We start from the raw sequence: 22,195 nt of genomic DNA on the forward strand, positions 1-22,195 counted from the left end.
CAACGTCATTGACCTTGTTATGACAGATTCCGTCCTGATTTTAGAAAAGGTCATCTGAGTTTTCTATTATCAATACTGTAAAGGATAATTTTGCATTTCCATACGAGCAAAATCATATTGTTTAGAAAGAAAGTTACTAGTACCCAAAGTTTATTTAATAAAGTTAAGTTAGTTTTACTTTTAGTTACCAAATCAGAATAATTAAGGTTTTTTCAAATCTTAGAGGGGTGATTGGAACCTACAGCCACTGAAATGGATCCGCCACTTTAATAAAGTATAATCCATAATTATTACTAAGGAGTCAATTTTGCCATTCTGGTCCCATAAAAAAGTAGAGCTAAGTAGCGATAGAAGTAGAAGAATAGAGATATTACCGTAAAAGATTATGGATGGTCTAATCTCTTTTAAAGTAAAAACTTAAATATATCAAGAATTTAATAGTGTAAGCAATTAATGTTTCAACCCGGATGGGACCAAGAATCTTAGATGTTAGAAATATGTGTTTAGGTTCATGTACAATGTATAAAACAATTAGTACGAAAAATATAAAGCATAGATTATTAGAGATTGTTGCCCTCTGCCGCCTGTTCCCTGCGTTATAGTTTTTATCTTAAGAGAGAAGAAGAGGTAAGTGACAGACAGAGGGCAGAATAAAGTGTAAGTCTTAGGACTAGATTGTGTAGCGAGACGCCATCTTGATCTTACCGCTTGAGCTTCAGTTTGATTTTCTTTTCGTACTAGTACGAAGACCGGTTGAGGGTGCGTCACTAGCTGTGCAATAATAGGAAGAAATATTATTAATTACAATTAATAACTTTTCTGTTTCAAAACCGTTGTATCATGGGAGTAGATGTGCAAACTCTTTCTCCGGGTGATGGTAAGTGTGATATATATTTTACAGAAAACGGCTAGGTCTACGTAAATTTCAGTCCCAAAGCTCATTAAAAAAGGTAGGGTAGAAATAGTGATATACTACTTTATTATTTGATATTGGTAGTGGCACAGTATTTTAGGTTTTCTGGAAGTATCTAGGCTATTTGATTAATTATTTCATGCTGACCAATGCTCTAAACGTAAGGAGCACTAGGCTAGTCTGCAGACTGGTGTTTTGAAGATTAAGTTGTAGATATTAGTGAAAATCTAACATTTTTCAAATTAAGTGGGAATAATAAATGGGTAGGGTACGATAAGCGGACCCGGTTTTTTATATTGAAGATGTAATCATCGATACCTAATATTCGCATCTCAAATCCTAGACTATCAATGTATATTAAAGTATCTATAGTCCTCAATAACAATCATATGTTTTAAATTAAAATATGGATTTAATATTTACAGTGATGAAGCATATTATTATAAGCAAAATTTGGAAAACTGAAGACGACCATATTTGCTCCTCTCACAGTTACAGTTGTTTCTTTCCCACAAATTTCACATAATGGATTTTTCGGTACGGGTCCAACATGTTGAAGCCACGTAAAACATGTCTTATCATCTTTCAAAGCAATGTCGTGTAGTTTTCTAAAATGGACTGCCATTTTTAATAATCAAATGTTACTTGTATTTAAAATTGAAATATTACCTTACGTGTATTATTTGAAAGTGTTTACAGCTGTTGATATAGATTATTTAAGTTATTTGTTCAAAATAATTAATTAGTATCGATTGATTATATTGGTGGTTATGATTAAGTAATATTGTTTGCCAATTTTGATATAAAAAACCGGGTCCGCTTATCGTACCCTACCCTAATAAATAGCAACTACATCAATTGAATCACCTGAACAAATCATTTATTATACATTGGCTAGCCTACACAGGGACTCTTTCTCTGCCAGTGTCTGGTTTACCGGATTTTAATACATAATAGTTGTATGGGTATTTTATGTCAATTCACATTGAGACAAACATACTTTCTGTGAAGTATGTTATATAGGCCTAGGGTACAAACACAGCTGATCTGTCGGTAACAGTGACAAAAGTTTACGATGAAGTGGCCGGTCGTCAATGAGACGTTGTTCTCATAGGCCTAGATGTCAATCAGCTGATTCAGTGAAAGCTCAGTTAGAATGTTGTGGTTATGTGTACGTTTGTTAATATTTATAACATAACCAAGTAGTGTTTATGTGTAATTTAGGAATGTAGTGTATTATGAATCGTTTAAGGTTCCCACGGAATGAAAATACTCTTATATGAGTGATGGAGGAAGAGTACCTAAAAGGAAACTTTGTTACATATTTATTTTATTCTGTAAATATTAAATATAAATTTTATTCTGGTTATTATATATAAATAACCAAAATCATTATAGGCCTATTTTTTTTTTGTTCTATCTTACAGTGTTATATAGGGTAGGGTACGATAAGCGGACCCGGTTTTTTATATCGAAGAATGTAATTATCGATACCTAATATTCGCATCTCAAATCCTATACTACCAATCAAAATAATAGTATCTATAGTCCTCAATAACAACCATGGATGTGTTTTAAATTAAAATATGAATTTAATATTTGCAGTGATCAAAGAAATTATTATAACCAAAATTAGGAAAACTGAAAACGACCATATTTGCTCCTCTCACAGTTACAGTTATTTCTTTACCTCAAATTTAACATAATGGGGTTTTCGGTACGAGTCCAACATGTTGAAGCCACGAAAAACAAGTCTTACATATCTTTCAAAGCAATGTCGTGTAGTTTTTTAAAATTGACTGTCATTTTTAATAATCAAATGTTACTTATGTAAAATTGAAATATAACCTTACATGTATTATTCGAAATCCCCAACATTGTCACAATTTACGTCACTCCAATAAAATTACCGTTCCTGCCCATAGAACAAGTTTTTTTTTTTTTTTAAGACATTTATTAGTCAGCAGCATTAAACTATATAATGCTCTCCCAGGCTCTATGAAAACAAAAACTAGTCCTTTTTTGAGAGGGGGTCAAACGGCATTTGGTACAGCGGGCTTATTACAGTGTCAGGGACTTTGTCGAGTGCTCTGGTCAGACTAGCTTATATGGAGCTTTATATTAAGACAAGCCACCTGTATAAGCTTGTTTATTTTAGCATTAACAAAAACTTTAGTGCTATTTTATTTAATCTGACTTTGTTTTTATATTTAATTTAATTAGGTTATTCTGAATCACTTAATTTAATTAACTATTACATATTGTTGTTGACACTATTTTGCAGTGTCATTCTGTCTATCAATAAAGAATTTCTGATTTCTGAAAGTGTTAACAGCTGTTAATATAGATTATTTAAGTTAATTGCTCAAAATAATTAATCAGTATCGATGGTTATGATTATGTAACATCGTTTGCCAATTTCGATATATATAAAAAACTGGGTCCGCTTATCGTACCCTACCCTAGTATGTTATTAGGCTATATTATTATAGCTATCACTTGTAGTAAAATCAGTTAAGGAAATGGACATTTGCTAATCTAGATATATATATTGTAATACCTCATAAAAATTTGTGTATATGTTTCAAGTAAAGTGTTCTTGTAGTGTGCTTGACTGTATTGAGTGTGAGAATTTGTTGGGTATTCATTTCAGTGTCAAACCGAAAAATTAAAAAAAAACAAGTATTTTACATGTTATTGTTATTTTTTTGTTTTTCTTGTAGTATAAGAGTTTTTGAGTATATTTTTGGATCAATATATACATTTTTGTAATATTTATATATATATAAAAATTCACTTATAAATAATAAAGTTACAATATTTTATAAGAACATAATGCAAATTGTTAAATATGGTATGGCACTTTTGGATAACACTTGCAAATATACCCTTGTCATTATTAACAAACTTTCCAAAAAAATGTCTGGCACTAAAAGGGTTAAGCTGCTGTTGCATTGTGCATTGCAACCCAAGAAAATGCAATGCTGTTTAGAAAAGCTCTAGCAAAATTGTGAGAGAGCAAGAATGGACAACTAACCATGAAAAGTATATATCGCATTTGTAAAATAAGTTGACAGCGTTAAAAAGAACTTGTTTTTCAATAATATAAAATATCAGACACTATGCTGCACCACTGGCTGATGAAAAGTCTGGTTTTATTAAGCAAGCGCTCAGTTAAGGGCATTACCACACATTCATTGCAACCCCCTAGTGTGTTCATTTATTATAGATTTTCCTTTGTATACCTCAAAAGCCCTTTTTCTACCAAAGTTTGAAAATTTTGACTCTGTAAAGATTTTTGTCAGATTGGCGAAAGCCAAGTCTCCTAAGAAAAGTTATTATACTTTAAACTTTAATCAGTGCCCCGGTCCTCCAGTGGCCTTAAATCAGACTGGAACTTTTCTTGCAGTTTATCACACAGAGGTTATATTTTGTAAGTTTGTTGGCCTTATTGCTATAGATGAACCGCTTTGAAAGTGACCTGTTAATAGGAGGGTGGGGTGAGAGAGGGATTTGGAGAGGGAGAAGCGCAGACTCACTTCCCCCTCCACATTCCTTACCAACCACTCTTCAGTCGCCACTTTACCATCCGTAGGGTATGTGTTACATAAAAGCTGTTTTACAAACCCAGTAATAATAACAACAGCTGTTAATAATAAACATTTGTTTAAATACTTCTTAATTATACTAACATGTTAAATAGATGTAATAGACTATTCTTAACATAAATAATAATATTTGTTATTCCATGACAGCAAAAATAACAAAACATAGCGTGATGTTCCAAACCACCAACGCAGGGAAGCTAAGCACTCAGTTTCCATTTGTGTCTTGCAAAGGAAATAGATCGAGCAGTGAAAGAGGGTGTGACTAGGCGTGGTAGAGCTCCTGCTCCTCCTCCGTCCCTCCCCTATGCGCAAGAAATCTTCGTGCAGGTCTCTTTCAAATATAGTCTGCATTACTGTTTTACATTAAAAAATTATAATCTATATTTATATAAAATGTAAAGAAGGTTCTTCGTGAAACTAAAAATAAATAAATAAAATAAAAATTACAAGAAAATTAACAGACATTCACCCATCACCATTCATACAAAGCCATAGCCCCATACTATATACGATCAGTCAACCCGACGAGACCCGAAACAGATGGTCCTTAAGCACCCCCGAAACCGCTCCCGAAGTAATCTATAGTATTTTTATTAGCAAAATGGAACATACTTATTATCTCAAATTGGGTTCTTGGCATTATGAAACAGATTTTATTTTTTGTACATTTTATTGATATTCCATTATCAACTTACTGATGTCATTTAAACTAGATTCATGTACATAAGAACATCAAAGACCTTTCTCAGTTTACTTCCATTTAATTTTAAATTATTTTTCCCTATTCACTGAATGGCATACAAATTTGTTTGTTCTGTTATTTCAATAAATATTTCATTACCAACAAAAAGTTTGTAAACTTAAGAAGATGAAGCATCAATAATTTTTTCCCTTAATTCTCTAGTTAGAAGTGGAATATTATCGTAAGTAAAATTATTGAAATTATCTCCTTTAACAAGGTGCCCATGTTAAGTTCAGATCATTTGACAAGCCAGTTGCATGCATACTCACGTTCTGTTGTTGGTTTGCCTGATAGCTTATGTACTGTGTTAGATTGATACACAAGTATCTGATTGTCATTGACACTACTATCATTCCTATCAGAGGGGATATATTTGGAATTGATATCCAAATCATAGCCTCCAAATAAATGTTCATCAGAAGATTTACTGTCAGAATGAAAAAATTCATCAATATCCACAATATCACTGCTTGATTCATAAATTATTCTGCCAATATAATCAGCAAGATTTCCTTCATTTCTAACATGTTGCCTACTAATTTTGACTCACAGGCCCAATGCATAACACAAACCGTGAACTATGTACAACAAATAAACAAAGCTGCTTAGAAAAACACATGGAATAAGTTTATTTAGTTAGCAGCTGTAGAAAAACTTGTGTGTTACGATCATTGGTGGGTGCCACCTTTTTTCATAACAAGAAGGAATAAAATGAAAATTCTCATATTCATGCGTTCAGGTGTTACTGTTTAATTTTTTTTTCATCTCATTTAAAAAAAATTATCTTCCTGGCAACAATGAGTGGCATGGAAATTAAAATTTGGTGAGACCAACCAGTGGTTCTCATGGAAGTCAGTGTGTTAAACACATCTTTTTCTTGTGCTTGGTTTTTTGAACGTTCCTTACTTTCTGAATGGCTCTCGCATGGTATGGTATTTATGGAATTAGTAAAAAATCTACTTTCTTTTAATAAAGAAAACATATGTTATTGCATTAAAACATTGACCCAAAACCAAACCAAGACCTCCTGTTTGCTATGATCTTGCTTAAAAATTGATCTTTATAATTAAAAATAGAAGACATTTCATGTAGATTTTATGTAAAAAACGTTCCATGACATGTAGACTACTAATAAGAGAGCTGAAACTTTGAAAATGTCGACCAAAAAAAGTGTTGATGAATGACATAGCGAATGAACAAGGCATCCGGTAATTAACTTAACCATATATATTTATTGGCCTTGTTATTACGTACAACTTTCTTCATTTTATGTTTCTTTTGCCTCTTATAGTTTCTTAGATCCATTCAGTGTGCATAAAATTTGTAACACTTGATATATTAGGTTATGTTAAAAAAAAACACACACATGCAGACAGATTTAAAAACTGTGCTGTAGTACATTTTAAGTTCAGAAGAAACATTTTTGCTCATTTTTATTAGTGCAATCCCATCCTAAAGTATTAGAACACTTTCTGAACACCCTGTATTTTAATTGAACCCCGAAAGTAGGATTGAATGATTAGATTTATCCACAACGCTACCTGTAACATAATAAGACTGATTTTAATAGTTGAAGTTGTTTATACCGATTGTTGTATTCAAATATTAATTCTTGGATAAAAATTGTGATGCTCTGTTTACCATTAAATTCCACTCATAAAAAGCATGTTTTAACAATTTGATATTCTTTATTTTCATTTATTAGTTTTTAACGGCTCTAAGATATAAAATGGAAAATCATTTCAACTTCTCAATGAAAAGAAAAGTCATTATTGAATAGCTCTTTCTGCCACTTAACCTTTAAATAATGACCAATGTTAGCCATTTACACTTTGAAGTTAATAACGTGTATTTACTGTCTGTCCTGATCAATGATTTAGTACCGTACACAAGTTCCCTTATATGAAGAATGCAAATTCTTGAAATTTCAGAAAGGTAAACTTTAAAGTGATTTAACTTTAAAAATCTTGAGAACTGTGAAATATATATATATATATATATATATATATATATATATATATATATTCATTTATATATTTGTAATGTAATATACCATTTAATATAATACTGTTGTTTTTTTGTTAATTAAAAATTATTTTTTAGGTCAGACTTTTCCCAAGACAGGCCAGACCGTCGTAGTACACTATACAGGTAAGAAGTTATATTTTATCCTTTGCTTTGTTTCATTTACAGTGTTATTAATAAAACATGTGTTTATTCAAGTAATACAAAGTTGATTTACCATATTACCTGGCTATTATAGGAACTTTAGAAAATGGAGTAAAATTCGATTCATCAAGAGATCGTGGAGCACCTTTCAAGTTCCGCATCGGAAAGGGAGAAGTTATTAAAGGATGGGATCTAGGTGTTGCTCAGGTAATCTTTTATCAGATTTATATTGACAACTTTTTAAATGAACTTTTTTCTGAGTATAATATAAGTGTATATTAATAAAATTCTGAGAACCAAAATAAATATTAAAACAGCATCTGTACTGTAATAAATTTTGGTTAGATATCAGCTGTATTTATATAAATGTTTATCTAATAGTCTGATAGTATAATATTACATTACTAAATAAATATTTTGTGTCATGCTTGCTTACAATTCCTCCTCAGATTGATAATAATGATCATTAAACATTAGAAAATTAACACTTTAAACGGTAGAAAAAGGTAGGATTGTATGCAGAAGTTGAACCACTGATTGTTTGCAGATGAGCGTGGGTCAACGAGCAAAACTCACCTGTTCTCCTGACTTTGCTTATGGTTCCTGCGGCCATCCTGGAATATATCCTTTTTCTGCTACTGATATCTGTGTTAAGGGCTCCACACTGTTTCTCTCTCAGATTCTTTCTTTACTAAGCTAAGGTTACACATTCTACTCAGTAGTGTGTGTGTGCTATTATTTTAGTTTGTCTGGTACTGACTAAACATAAAGTATCAGTTGTACCATACTAAAGCATTGTTTTAGATATCACCCTGGGACTGTTTTGAATGCATTCACAACCTAGAAGATTATAAAATGAAACACATATTTTAGTCTGAGTCTATTTATCTGAGATTAACTCTATGCAGACATTTTGATTTGAGTAGTCTAAATATTATAAAACATTCTTTATTGAAAAGAAAATGGAATAGCCTTATGAGAAAATACATTTCTGAGATGATTCCCCTTATTAAATTTGCAAAAAAATTTGAAATTAGATTTGAAAAACTTGTAGAGTTGCACCCAAGTAAAATAAACTGAACAATAAGAGGACCAAAAGTGAAGTTAATAAAATGGTTTAATTTCAATATTTATGATATTACAAAATAACCTTATTCTCTTAAAGTACTCTCCAATACACTTAAGAATTATTAATTGAATTGTTTGAGACATTTTATATTCATCTTCGTTAGTGGCTTAGGAGCAGCTCCTGCCACATGCTTTCTTTACATTATCATAGTTGGCCAATCTGAGCCTTTCTTACTCCTCTTCATATGATTGTGTAAATGAGAAAAAAGCACACATAGCTATGTTACTTGAATCCTCAAGTTATTTAATCGCTACTTACTCTCATAATCTTAATTATCAATGATAATTAAGTAACTCGTCTAATATGAAGATTCTTCAACATTAATTTAATTTTGCAAGGCCTCAGAATCGAGGAAATTAAATTAATAAGTTATTGGAATTTGTTTTATAATTCACTAGTGGTAAATAACTCATCTAATAATCCCCTAGTATTAAATCAACTCTCCCTTATTCTGTTTGATAAGATCCTCGCACAGGCCAGTGGTCCATGAGGACGGGCAGAATTAGGCATAAAAGAGGATCGGCTTCTCCTTAAAAAAAAAATAATAATTCAGCAATATTAAGCTATTGTGCTACCTTAACTGGTAATTCTATGGAGATTTTATATTGTTTGCAGTACAGTAGGTAGACTGTGGATACAAAGATGTTATATAAAAAAGCCTACATACCACTATTTTCATTACTGTAGTACTTTCTTTAATGTAGTACTTATTAAAAATTACATTAGGCAAAAACAATTTTTATGCACAGATTTAAAGAGATAAAAGATTATTTTATATATATTTTATAACAAATAATTTGAACTAAACATATTTACATTAGTTTTCGACACAGCAAGTTGTTGTTTTACTACATTATCTGGATGTTCACTAAAAAATTAAGTAAAATTTAATTCATAAAGAGATTATGGAGCATTTTTAAGTTCCACATCAGAAAGGAAAGCATTATGGGGAGAAATTATTAAAGGGTTTGTCAATTGATGATTATAGCCAAATTTTATAATTTATCAGATTTTCTTAAATAATACATTTTTTTAACAAGTTTTTGCACAGAGAAAATGTTCAAAACAAGCCATAAGAGTTTTCAATAAGCTGATTCTATACATCGTGCATATTCATGTGCTGAATTGTATAATTAACATCCCAATATATGTGGCAGCGTAAGCGCAACCTATAAAAATAGTATTACACGAAAAAATCAATGATATAAAACTATGAGATTCATGTTCATCGATGTTTTGCTGTTATGTAATACTACAGAACCAATGTTCAAAGTTTACTAGCTTTTTATAATTGATCATAGTAGTTACTGTGACTTAACTTATAAATGGCTCTTTTGATGAGTTTAATATAATAATAATAATAAAATAAAAACCCAATGGTCACATAAGCAGCTTTAGTGTGGTGACCAAAAGTAGAGAAAAAAAAGAAAGTGGTGACAAAAAAACAGCTGCCAAGAGGCTACAGAGTCTTCAAAGGTTAGCGTGCATAAGCATCATAGGGGCAATAAGCTCTTGTCCAACTCAGGCACTTGAAGCGGTACTGGGATACACTCCTGTGAGGCAGGGGGTGAAGAAGACAGGTGCATTAAGTGTTATGAAGCTTCTGGGTAATAAGATGATCAAGTCCATCTCCTATATGAAAAAACTCAGGAATTTCCTGATGCTGAAATGTTAACCTACGTATCAGAAATTATGGTTAAGAAATACTCCTTTGAAAAATCATATCTGGTCTCTATTGGTGATAGGGAAAGATTGAGTAACAAGGAGACCTACCCTACAAAATGAGTCCAGAAGGTTTACACAGATGGATCACACCTTAACTCGAGGGTAAGATTTAGAATATACGATCCAGTAGTTAACTTAGCAGAGCCCCGGGAAAACACGCTATGGTTTTCCAAACGGAAGTTATGGCAATAGAATTATCTGCCAGAAGACTCATACAAATTAGGTAAAAGGAACACAATACTTAATCCTCTCTGATAGCAGGGCTGCACTAAAGGCACTTGGTGTCTGCTCGTTTGACTCGAAAGCAGTACGGGAATGTTGTAGTGGAACTGGCAAAGAACAGAATTACACTCGGTTGGGTGCCAGACCACGAGGGCATTCATGGAAACGAAAAACAGAATTAGATCTAAACTGATCCTTAAACTGGAGTAGGGCCTCAGGACTAAGACAATCTAAAATGTTTATCTTTCTTTATGCTAAAGGGGGGGCAGCTCTCCTAAAACAAAGTAAGGAGGATATAAGATTGATATTAGGAATATTGACAGGACATGGCCCCCTTAGGAAACATCTGATGAAGGTCTTAGTCAGACTGATGAACGCACTTACTCTATAGAGAAGCAGAAGAATCAGCAGAAAACATTTGGCTGAACTGTCCTGAGATGTCTAAAAGTAGGAAACATTTCTTAGGGGTGTACTTCTGAGCACCAAAGATTCAGAGAACAGGAGCCCTCAAATTGATTAGCTTCTGTAAAAGTCTCAGATTCTCAAGGAGCAAACATAAATAAGTAAGGGAGGTGCAAAGATCCTTTTAGGACTACTTGCGGAGGCAACTGCCTCTTACCCTCGAATATAAAAAAAATGGGTTTATAGCAGTATGTAAGAAGAAACAGTCTTTGTTAAATGTTTACAATAATCAATCCTAGATCGTTCATATACATTTATGCACTCACTAGGCTTACTAATTATAACAAGTAGTCTTAAAAAATAGTTATATTTAGTGGCTACAAATAGTTAGATATTTCAATAATGTTTACTTTAGCCACAATATCTAAAACCACTTTTAACGTTTTCTTAAAATAGTATACTTTTATTATCAAAAAGAATTTTTAGGTGGTCGCAACCCATATATTACACAAAAATTATTGAAGTGTCTTAGTCTAGGAGGCATAGAGGAATCAGGGTTTTAGGTTGGGGAGGATAACAAACTAAGGATGAGTGGGTTTAAGGGGATTTGATATCAAGGTTTTCAACATTCATGTGAGAATTTGAGTTAGAAGAATTTGCCAACTATCTAGTACCAACTCTATTTGAAGATAATTTAAGAGTTTCTTTTCCTGTTTTTCGTCATTTTGGTCACAGTTTGTACCTTCATGGTGACAATTATTAATTGTTTTTACATCCATTGTAACTATTATTGGTAGTTTTTCCTTCGATATTTCAGTTCTGTTGACTATTGCGCAACTTCTTTGGGCATCTCGACATTGCTTTTCCTGATTGGTTGGATTTTGTTGCTTGCACAGTAATATACAAAATTAGTCATTGCTATTCTTGTTTCTGGAGCCAGTAAGTGATGTTTTTCTACATATTCAATATTAAACTTAGTGAGTATAAAGTATATAAAACTTATTACTGTAAATAAACTTAAAGTAAAAATCTACATATTAAAATGAATTCAAAACTTGAAATACAAAAGAAAAAGTTTATATATTGTAATAAATACAAGAAAAATACAAAACAAAGAACAAGAAGACACATTCAATCACTCTCACACCGACTAACCACTTGACCATAACAAGCAGCGCTACCCGTCACCCCCACAGACCCCCCAGCAGCAGGCCCCTAACCCCTGCCCCGAAGCTTGTATGGCCCTCAATACATGTAATTCATCGGGGAAAACATTCCAAAGATGACAAGCTTCAACAGTAAAGGACCTATTACAAATTTATGATCGATGAATTGGAATTGGTAGTAATGTGGCTCCCCTTCTTGTACGTTGTTCACTTATTAGAAATAAAGTTGAAAGATAAACAGGATATTTGGTTTTGATAATTAAATGTAGAATAGAAAGAATGTGGAATTTATGTAGTTGATGAAGTTTCATGAGTGACAATTGCTGAAAATATAGTGTAAGATGCTCATGACGTCTGAGATTGAAAATAAATCTAATACAGTAGTTCTGAGCACGCTGGAGTCTGATTGCTCAACGGTCATGTCATTCATCACAAAGTAACAGTAGTCAAAGTGTGGTAGTATGAGTCTTAAAGTGCATCACATTAACAATAAGTGGTAGGTACAAGGCAAACCGCTTCAAACCATGGATGCCAGCAAAGACGTTTCTGCACATTATTGTTACTTGGTAGTCCATTTGAGATTTGTGGTCATAGCCCGAGATTTTTCAGTTTGTTTTGGTAATTTAGTTCACAACTATTAAGATTCAGTGTGTTGTCAAGATTAATTCGATTTATCACTCTTGAACATCAATTAACATGAACATCATTGCTTACATTTTGTTTTCATGTAGTTTCAGTCCTTGTTGTTTGGCCCATTTGGAATGTATTATAGTTGAAGTGACTTTGTTTATATAAAGTGAGAATTAAAGGTTCCCAAGTACAAAGCCCTGTGGGACCCCCATGTAATGGGTTTCCAGTTTTGACATTTTATTTCCCTCCTTCACATATTGCTGACATCCAGCAAGGTAAGATTCGACCCAATTAAAACAGCCATTGGAGAAACCATACTTCTTTAATTTGATAAGGAGGAGGGGATGGTATACACACAAAATGAGAGTAAAATGTACAATCTTTTAATTATTTTAAAACACTTTTCCTAGAATTATCTAGATCTTAATATTTAAAATGGTGTGGTACTTATTAAATAGTTTTAAGTTGGTAAATGTAGCTTTTCAAGGTGCATATCAATCTCACATGAGGGATGACTAGATTTGCTTTGGATCTGATGTGGGGGTGAATATTGGATTGCTGTTCAAATTCAGTAATACTACTAATTACTGAACTAATTTGCTACAAATATGCATTGAAGGTAGAGTTAAAATTTCGTGTTTCTTAAAACTAGGTTTACAGGATTCTCTTGTAGCCAAGCTATCAATTAATTTCAGTCCTTTTTTCTGCCATAAAAACACTTTAGGGCTAAGGGCTACATTCTCCTACAATCTAAACCCATATATAATCACAGAATGGAATAGTCAGTAATAAACAGTGACCAAAACTTCAGCACTAACAGCTGACATATTATATGAACTTCAAAATATTCAGTACCATACAGCAATTTTCCAATAGTTAAGAATTACTAAATCGATTGTATTTATTTACATGTTTTCCTTGACAGCTGCTTACTATTCCCCCGAATGCAGTGCTGATATTCGACGTTGAACTACTCAAGGTGGAATAAGTTGTGTTTTAAACCAAAAAAAGAACTGAAAACCTGATCTAGGAATGTAACAATAATTTTAATTTTGAAGATGTGACTAAAGTTACTTATACTGTTTCAGTGTTGTTGTACAGTAATGATTTATACAAGTAATCAACTCCTCTTCAAACTTTTTTGTGGATCACAAATGTCTCCGTTTCAATAGCTAGTTAACTGTAAAGTTGTCTACTTATAGTAATGTTGCCAATTTGTTACATTCCTATAGTGTTATTAACCAGAACCTAGTCTCTTTTACACTTTAGCAGATTTGGTATGATGGACTGTGAACTGCCTTACTCTACCATCTTGTCATCTATCAAAATATTATATTGTGAAGGTAGTTTTCAAAATTAAAATCATATGAAATGAGTGTTTGTAACTGCCAACTGGCAATTTGTGTAAGGTCAATAGTTGATGCTAATATCAACTTAGGGCAAAGCAATTTGATAGCAAAATAAAATAACATCAGGGTTATCAACATAAGTTCTTCCTGCATTCCATATTCATTCTATCTCAACACTGTCTCCATTACAAGTAAAGTAGTAGTAAACTGCCATGTGTACTGAATGATCATTTTCAAAGTGAATCCTGTACTTTTGCACTAAAGTTACATTAGCATAATCTGTCTGGTCAACTTAGTAACTTCCATTGTAGTTTTTTTAATCTGTTGTAGTTTTTTTAATGTTAAACTATCTTAAAGTAAATTATTTGCATTTTTATGTAATATTCTGTGTCAAATACTCAATGTTTATGTGTATCTTCTACCCATTAATAAAATGTCAGGAGTAAATGTTTCCTCTTGGTATGAAAACAAACTTGTTATATTCTTTCAATTTACTCATATGATTTGAATGTAATTGTCATGTCTTGGAAATAAAAAGAATTGTTTTAATCTATTGTTGTATTCAATGTACCTCTTGCCATAAATGGATTAATTTACAAAATAAACAGCAAGGATAAATATCTTTAGAGCCAGTACGCAACTAAAAATACAATGCTCATAACCTTTTAAAAATACATCAATTGTGTGTTTTGAATTTTGTTTGTGTAGTATATTTGCAATCTTTCTGGAACAAAGATTTGTCAATTCTTTGATTCAATTTTCAGATCATAGTATGAAATTTAGCAAACATATCGAGACACTCACTAATAAACTTAGATATTTCTTGTTTATATGCCAGAAAATTCGTTTGGATTTTCCAGTTGTAACTAAAAGAATGATCTACTTTTCCTTGGTGCAAAGTCACTTTGATTATGGAATTAATCTATATTATTTAGCTCCAGAATATATTTTAAGCCCTTTGAAAAAGATTATTGTTAGGATACAAAAAACTGTTTTATGATATGGAAATGGAAATGCTTGGTATAATGTCATTTAACTCTTTAGGAGAATTTACAGATTTAAGAAGACACTATTTTGAGGATGAATTTAGAATTTTGTTGGATGTTGATTATAATTTAAGGCATAGAAACTTTCGGGTTCAACGTCACGAAAATAGATATGGCAAAGTAATACAGAATACCAAATTTAATAAATTCATTACCAAGAGAGTTATAACACCTTCAGAATGAATATCAAATAGATAAATGGCTAAAAAGCTATTTCATTTCAAAGTAGTGTATAGATACTTTTGTAATATTCTCAAGAAAATAAAATAAGAAAACAACAAAAAACATACCATCAAGTAATCCAGAAATGCACTTTTAAATTCACTACACTGATTCACTAGTAACACAACACACATAGAACTTCATACAGTACTCACTCAACCACCACCCATACTGGACTGAGGCCCTCCCAAGTTTGTTCAGTATACGTAACTCACAAACAACTTCAAACAAAGCCAAGAAGGAACAATATATATGACACAGCAATAACCCTCAATTTCAGGCTTTTACCTTATCATCAAAGTCTTCAGTCCCAGACATTCCAAACAATCAAACAAAGGACACTGCCCCAGAGGCAACTTTCTCTTCCATACACAGACATTCAATAAATTCATTCATATTAGACTTCAAAACATATTTCCACCCTTCCAATTTCAAATATACCGATACATCAAAAAACAATAACAGTTCTATTTACATTTTTAAATTATTAATTTTATATTAACTTTCTATACTTTGTAAGACGATGAAATTTGTATACTATAGATTTAAGCTAATTCAATATACGAGTTTAATCATAATATTTACTATATACTCCATATTTATATTGATTTAATTACTATGCATGTTGGTAAAGTGAATATTTATTGTAACTAATATAAATCGTATCTTTTGATCTATTCTTCTCCCTCGATTAGCAATGCTAGAGGGTTAGATGTAGTTATTTATACACTGTAATTGTAAATCATGTTGATGAAATAAAAGAATTTTGAATTGAATTAAATTCAAGTATTAGAAAGAAACCAATCATGTATTATACATGACTGTAAAGACGGATTGGTAAATCATTTGTGTTGTTATTACCATATAACCTGAACTAACCATACATATTTTGAGTAGTTGAAGGGATGGCCAATGTGGTGGATTAAAATAATAAATTGTTAAACGTCAACTACAAAGTGTTCTTTGATAAAATGATGTAGAATGTTAAATTACCTTTCATTTTGTACTGGGGAGCTTATACACACCGGCACTAGAAAAAGAAGTTTGGACAAAAATCATGAACAGAATGTCTAATGGTCATGGAAGTTCCGGATAAGTCACAGATTTTAATGAGGGGTCATGGAAGTCACCAGAATTTTCTGTATAACGTGTCAATTTCATGGCATATGAATATAACTCTAGTGATGTGTCGAAGCTTAATGTTGAATCCACAGAATCTCATCAAATATTCAGATTTAATATCAATTGAATCTGCGGAGACACACCATGTCATTAATCATCAGCATTATACAAATTGCCAATCGCTAAGACATTTTAGTTGTAATTTGTGTTTTTAAAATTGTAAATATTCAATCTTTTGAACAAACTATTTGTTTTGAAAACATTTTACTTGCAGTTAGTATTTTCTATATTTACATTTGTGCATCACTGCTGATTTGCTGTGTATATACCCAGACGACACCTGATACGCAAATTGTGAAAACTTGCTTTTGTTGTACTGTATGTATGAAAACCTAATTAAAACATTATCCTGGTTTAGTAAACCATATTTTGCCTGCAGTTCTGTATGTTTATGCATCACCACGAGTCTGCTGCGTATATTTGCTGATACGAGTACGCAATTTATCGATTGCTAAAATGTGTTAGAAAATCGCAAATATGAATTTTTTAACCTTATTAATGAATTATCTGTATTAGTAAACTGCAACCAGCTTGCAGTTAGTATTTTCTATATTTATGTTCGTGTGTCACAGCAAGTCTAACTCTTCTATTTGTGGATGACCGTAAGTTACTGATCACGAAAACATGGATTTTGTTTACTTTGTGGATAAGTAAATCGCTTAGATATACATCATACTTAACAAGTTATCAAACTTTTGTACATATTTTGCTTGCAGTTCTGTCTCGAGGCTTTTGGGTATACTCAAGGACGGCAGCTGATCACCATTCCAAAATTTACCTATTGCTCAAACGTATTGTTTACTTTGTAAAATGTAAAAGCATAGATAGATGACCAAATTAATAAATTGCCATGCTTTTGTCGATAATATTTTACATTCAGCTTGTATTTGTTTTGATTTTACCAGACAAAATTGTTTTGATTTTTTACTCTGAAAAGTACATACACACAATAAGGTAAGATTATTGCTCTAAAAACTATTTCTTCAGCCTATGAACATTTTCCCAAATTAATTCCTCAGTGAAATATACCCAAAAATATTACTTTGTAAAGATGTTGCTTTTTGTACATTACTTTTGTAATGGTTGTTAAAAATGCCATTAAAGGTCCATTGACTTTTTACTTCAAAGGTAACTGAAAGTTACTGATTTTCCATTTACCGATACGCTCATTAACCATAGAGAAATACAACTCAAAAGTCACTCAACTTAATTACGAGTGTTTAAAATATTCGTGTTGAAAGCAATGTCATAAAAGTACTTTAAGGAAAATTATTGTTAAGCATTTATATTATAATCAGAGGGAGAAAGGAGGTAATTAGTGATACAGTGAGTCTCAGCAGATTCGATTGTCAAGTCTAAAAAATCAATTCTTGAATCCAAATCTATTTTTAAGATTAGTGGATTTGGCTGTGTCACATCGTTATTGTAGACTGTTACCTATAGTGGTCTTGACATGACATCCATTTACAAAAGTTATAGTAGCAGTGTTATAACAATGCCAATATTATACAATGCACTGTCTGGAAACAAAACAATTCTTTTAGATACATGTTATTATGGGATTGTATTTTATAAACGGATAGTGAAATCATCAATATTTGTTTTGATTGGTTTTTATATGGATTTTTTATAACCTGAAAGTATAGTCTCAATTGTCTGTATGATGAATTTTTCATTAATTTTCCTTATCAGATCATTGTTAGCAATGGAAAACCGACAACTCCAAGTCTTATCGTGAAATTATTTAATTTTTAGTAAATATACTAACCCACTTTATCACAATTCCAATACTCACCGTGTCTTAACCATAAACATCTCTAACTTGACAATAAATTTCAGCCAATTTCACTTCCTCACATTCAAAAATCGAATTAGAGTATTAATTTCACAGTTGGCAGAATCAGTCTTAAACATTTTAAATGTCCTCAGCAAACCAAAATGGTGTCAGTTGAGAGCCAGTGAACAAGGTAGACATGCAAGCACTGCACTGACGGTTCAATGAAACAGTACTTACTTTCAGAGTGTTATAATACTGAAATTATACATAGTCTTGTAAAATGTGATTTTTCTGTGGGTTCTTTGACACTCTTGAGTATCAAATTTTCACTCACTGAGTTTTTAGCTTGGAGCATTTTTTAAGGTATCTATGAATCTTAGTAAAAGACTGTGCAAAAACATCCAACCTTACGTTGGTGGTTAGGCCAATGTTATAAGATAGTTTCAACAAATACATTCTGAAAAGTTAATCAATCTAGGAAAATGTATATGTTGTATACATGCTCTAGAAGGGTTTTTTGTACCTTCACTAGTTTTATACTATGTGATCTTAGTTTAGTCTTAGCATACACTGTGGTATCTGTCGCAGTCAGTGTGTGCAAATAATCTTTACTTTCAAAAGTAATTGTAATTTTAAAATACTTTTACAAGTATCAGATAAAGTAATATACATAATAAACAATATACAGGCTAAAACATATGTTGTCACTCAATCCCAACTTAATCCTCTGACAACTAGATTACTTCTAATGACAAGCTACTTTCTAGGTTTTGCAGTGTTGTATAAAAGTTATAAAACAGTTATAGAGAAAGTTGATGTTGTTTCTAAAGCAAAGAGAAAATATTAACCATTCCGTTGTGTGACAATCTATTTTCAACTGGTTCCTTCACAATTACTGAAATCCGCTGACAAGATGTGTTAAAAAAATAAGTAGTTTTATGAGGTATTTTAGACATCTTTTGAGCAATGAATACTGAAAGAGATTAATTTTAATGATAAAACATAGCTTCATTTCTGTAAACATTGAAGACCAAGCGGCCGCAGTCTTAAAATACTATAGATAGATGGTAATTAATCATGTACTTGTTAGACTATCGTATTTTCAAGTCTGAATAAATTCCTGCATAATGTCACCTGTTTATACACACATCTAGAATAGAGAATTCAGAAGTGTTTGTGATGGAGCAACATCTAGAATAACATAAGCCGAATAACATCTATGCCAAGTGTTGATAACTGCCATTAGTTATGAGAGGCCCAAGTATTTATTTTAGAGCTTTGCTCATATTAGTTTAAAATCTTTCAACTCAACAACACTATATTAAGTTTTGAAGAATCACTCACTAACAATGCTCCCAGAATAACATCGCTAAAGTATTCACAATATGGCTCTACCTTCTTGGCTCACAAACTTTGTGTTTCAATTCTGGGTTAAAACAAGCCATATAGTACCCATGCCAAATTTGTTAAGATTCATATTAGAAAAAGAGGTCCTCACTGCTACCATCCTAGGGTATCACCTCTTTGGTCATATTTAATTGAAACTTGACCTTGACCTTAGGATCAACAAACTTAATGTGTTTCAATTCTGGGTTAAAACAAGCCATATAGTACCCATGCCAAATTTGTTAAGATTCATATTAGAAAAAGAGGTCCTCACTGCTACCATCCTAGGGTATCACCTCTTTGGTCATATTTAATTGAAACTTGACCTTGACCTTAGGATCAACAAACTTAATGTGTTTCAATTCTGGGTTAAAACAAGCCATATAGTACCCATGCCAAATTTGTTAAGATTCTAATTAGAAAAAGAGGTCCTCACTTCTACCATCCTAGGGTATCACCCTCTTTGGTCATATTTAATTGCAACTGGACCTTGACCTTAGGATCAATAAACTTGGCTCACAAACTTAATGTGTTTCAATTCTGGGTTAAAACATAAGCCGTATAGTACATGCCAAATTTGTAAAGATTCATATAAGAAAAAGAGATCCTCACTGTTACTATCCTAGGGTATCACCCTCTTTGGTCATATTGCATTGAAACTGGACCTTGACCTTAGGATCAACAAACTTGGCTCACAAACTTAATGTGTTTCAATTCTGGGTTAAAACATAAGCTGTATAGTACATGCCAAATTTGTAAAGATTCATATAAGAAAAAGAGATCCTCACTGTTACTATCCTAGGGTATCACCCTCTTTGGTCATATTGCATTGAAACTGGACCTTGACCTTAGGATCAATAAACTTGGCTCACAAACTTAATGTGTTTCAATTCTGGGTTAAAACATAAGCCGTATAGTACATGCCAAATTTGTAAAGATTCATATAAGAAAAAGAGATCCTCACTGTTACTATCCTAGGGTATCACCCTCTTTGGTCATATTGCATTGAAACTGGACCTTGACCTTAGGATCAATAAACTTGGCTCACAAACTTAATGTGTTTCAATTCTGGGTTAAAACATAAGCCGTATAGTACATGCCAAATTTGTAAAGATTCATATAAGAAAAAGAGATCCTCACTGTTACTATCCTAGGGTATCACCCTCTTTGGTCATATTGCATTGAAACTGGACCTTGACCTTAGGATCAACGTATAAAATCACTGTGTCAAGTCTTCTAAGTATCTATAAACAAAGCTGCAAGACAGTGTTCCCTAGCCTCTAACCCCTGGTTCCAGCCAGTTGTTATCAATCTTGGAATAAGCCATTTACAATATCCATACCAAGCTTGCATAAGATTACTGTTTTTGGACCTTTCTTACTTGTAATTTATTGTAGTGTAATTTATGATTTTGCATTAAAGTGCCTTGTCTTATCGGTGTTGTATGTAAATGGTGCAAAAGTTAAATAAAATTATTCAGGAGGAATATTATGCATTAAAAAGAGCCTTGGAATTAGAATAATTAAGATGGTTTATAGTAGACTAATCAGGGATTTTCCACATTGAATAGGTATGTAAATATTACCACGAGTTATTCATACACAAAGAATTGGCTTTTTATTTTTTTCCACTCTCATTTGAGATATGAAATAACTTTGTGAGTGAACTGTGTAGCTCACTAAAAGTCTTATAATGGTAAAAAAACTTTAAGAACTATAAAGAATCTGATATACATTTGTGCCTCTTTTTAAAGAACATTCACCCACCAACCCTTCCATGCATTTTTATTTATAGTTGACTTATTTATGTTCAAGAATCACTGACTAATTTTGCAAGTTATTACCCTAGACAAACATCATATGTACGATATATTTTTAGTAATATTAGAAAAATGAACAATCATCCATATTTTCATGGAGCTCTTTAACAATTTGCCTAAGAAAGCTTGGTATGTGTCTTTACAGATTTCAAATAATAATAAAGAACGAATTATAATTAAAAGTATTTTTACTCTTAACATAAATATTTGGTCTGTGATACTAGTGCTATAACTACATTGTTTTCATATTATTTTATTCATATTTTTTATTTATGCTATTTTAATTTAACATTATTCTAACCAACTTTTGTCATTCCTACGATTTGTAAATGAAAGAAAGGAACATTCATTCTAATTATGAAATTAATTGAGTAAAAAGTAAAAATAAATTTAAACATATATAATTATATGTTTTAAAAAACATATAATTGTACAGTTAATCAATTTTTAGTTCTCAGTTGACTTTTCTAATATAAGAAATAACTGAAATATTAATATGGTTTATTTTAGAAATACCGGATTCCAGCTACATTTTTATCAAAACAATTTTTCTCAAGGCCTATAAATAACAGTTTTGAATGTTTTTTTAGTTTCAGTGTGGCATGATATGTACACCAATCTGGCCAATGAACTTAGTCAAGTTGAATAAATGGTGCTGAGAGAGAAGTAAATTTGTATCATATAAAGTATTGGCTTGATACAACAAAT

The 22,195-nt window shown here is 31.8% G+C and overlaps 1 protein-coding gene across 1 annotated transcript; it reads left to right on the forward strand.

Annotated features, from left to right (window-relative positions):
• Window positions 1-653: 653 nt before the first annotated feature.
• Window positions 654-14,606, forward strand: LOC124361825 (peptidyl-prolyl cis-trans isomerase FKBP1A-like). The gene is made up of 5 exons (XM_046815824.1): window positions 654-877; window positions 7,367-7,414; window positions 7,527-7,639; window positions 7,980-8,053; window positions 13,640-14,606. The coding sequence occupies exons 1-5, from the start codon at window positions 841-843 to the stop codon at window positions 13,692-13,694; spliced, it is 327 nt and encodes a 108-aa protein (XP_046671780.1). The 5' UTR covers window positions 654-840; the 3' UTR covers window positions 13,695-14,606.
• The last annotated feature ends 7,589 nt before the right edge of the window (window positions 14,607-22,195 follow it).

The sequence above is a fragment of the Homalodisca vitripennis genome, chromosome 1 (assembly GCF_021130785.1).
Source record: "Homalodisca vitripennis isolate AUS2020 chromosome 1, UT_GWSS_2.1, whole genome shotgun sequence".
Lineage (NCBI taxonomy): Eukaryota > Metazoa > Arthropoda > Insecta > Hemiptera > Cicadellidae > Homalodisca > Homalodisca vitripennis.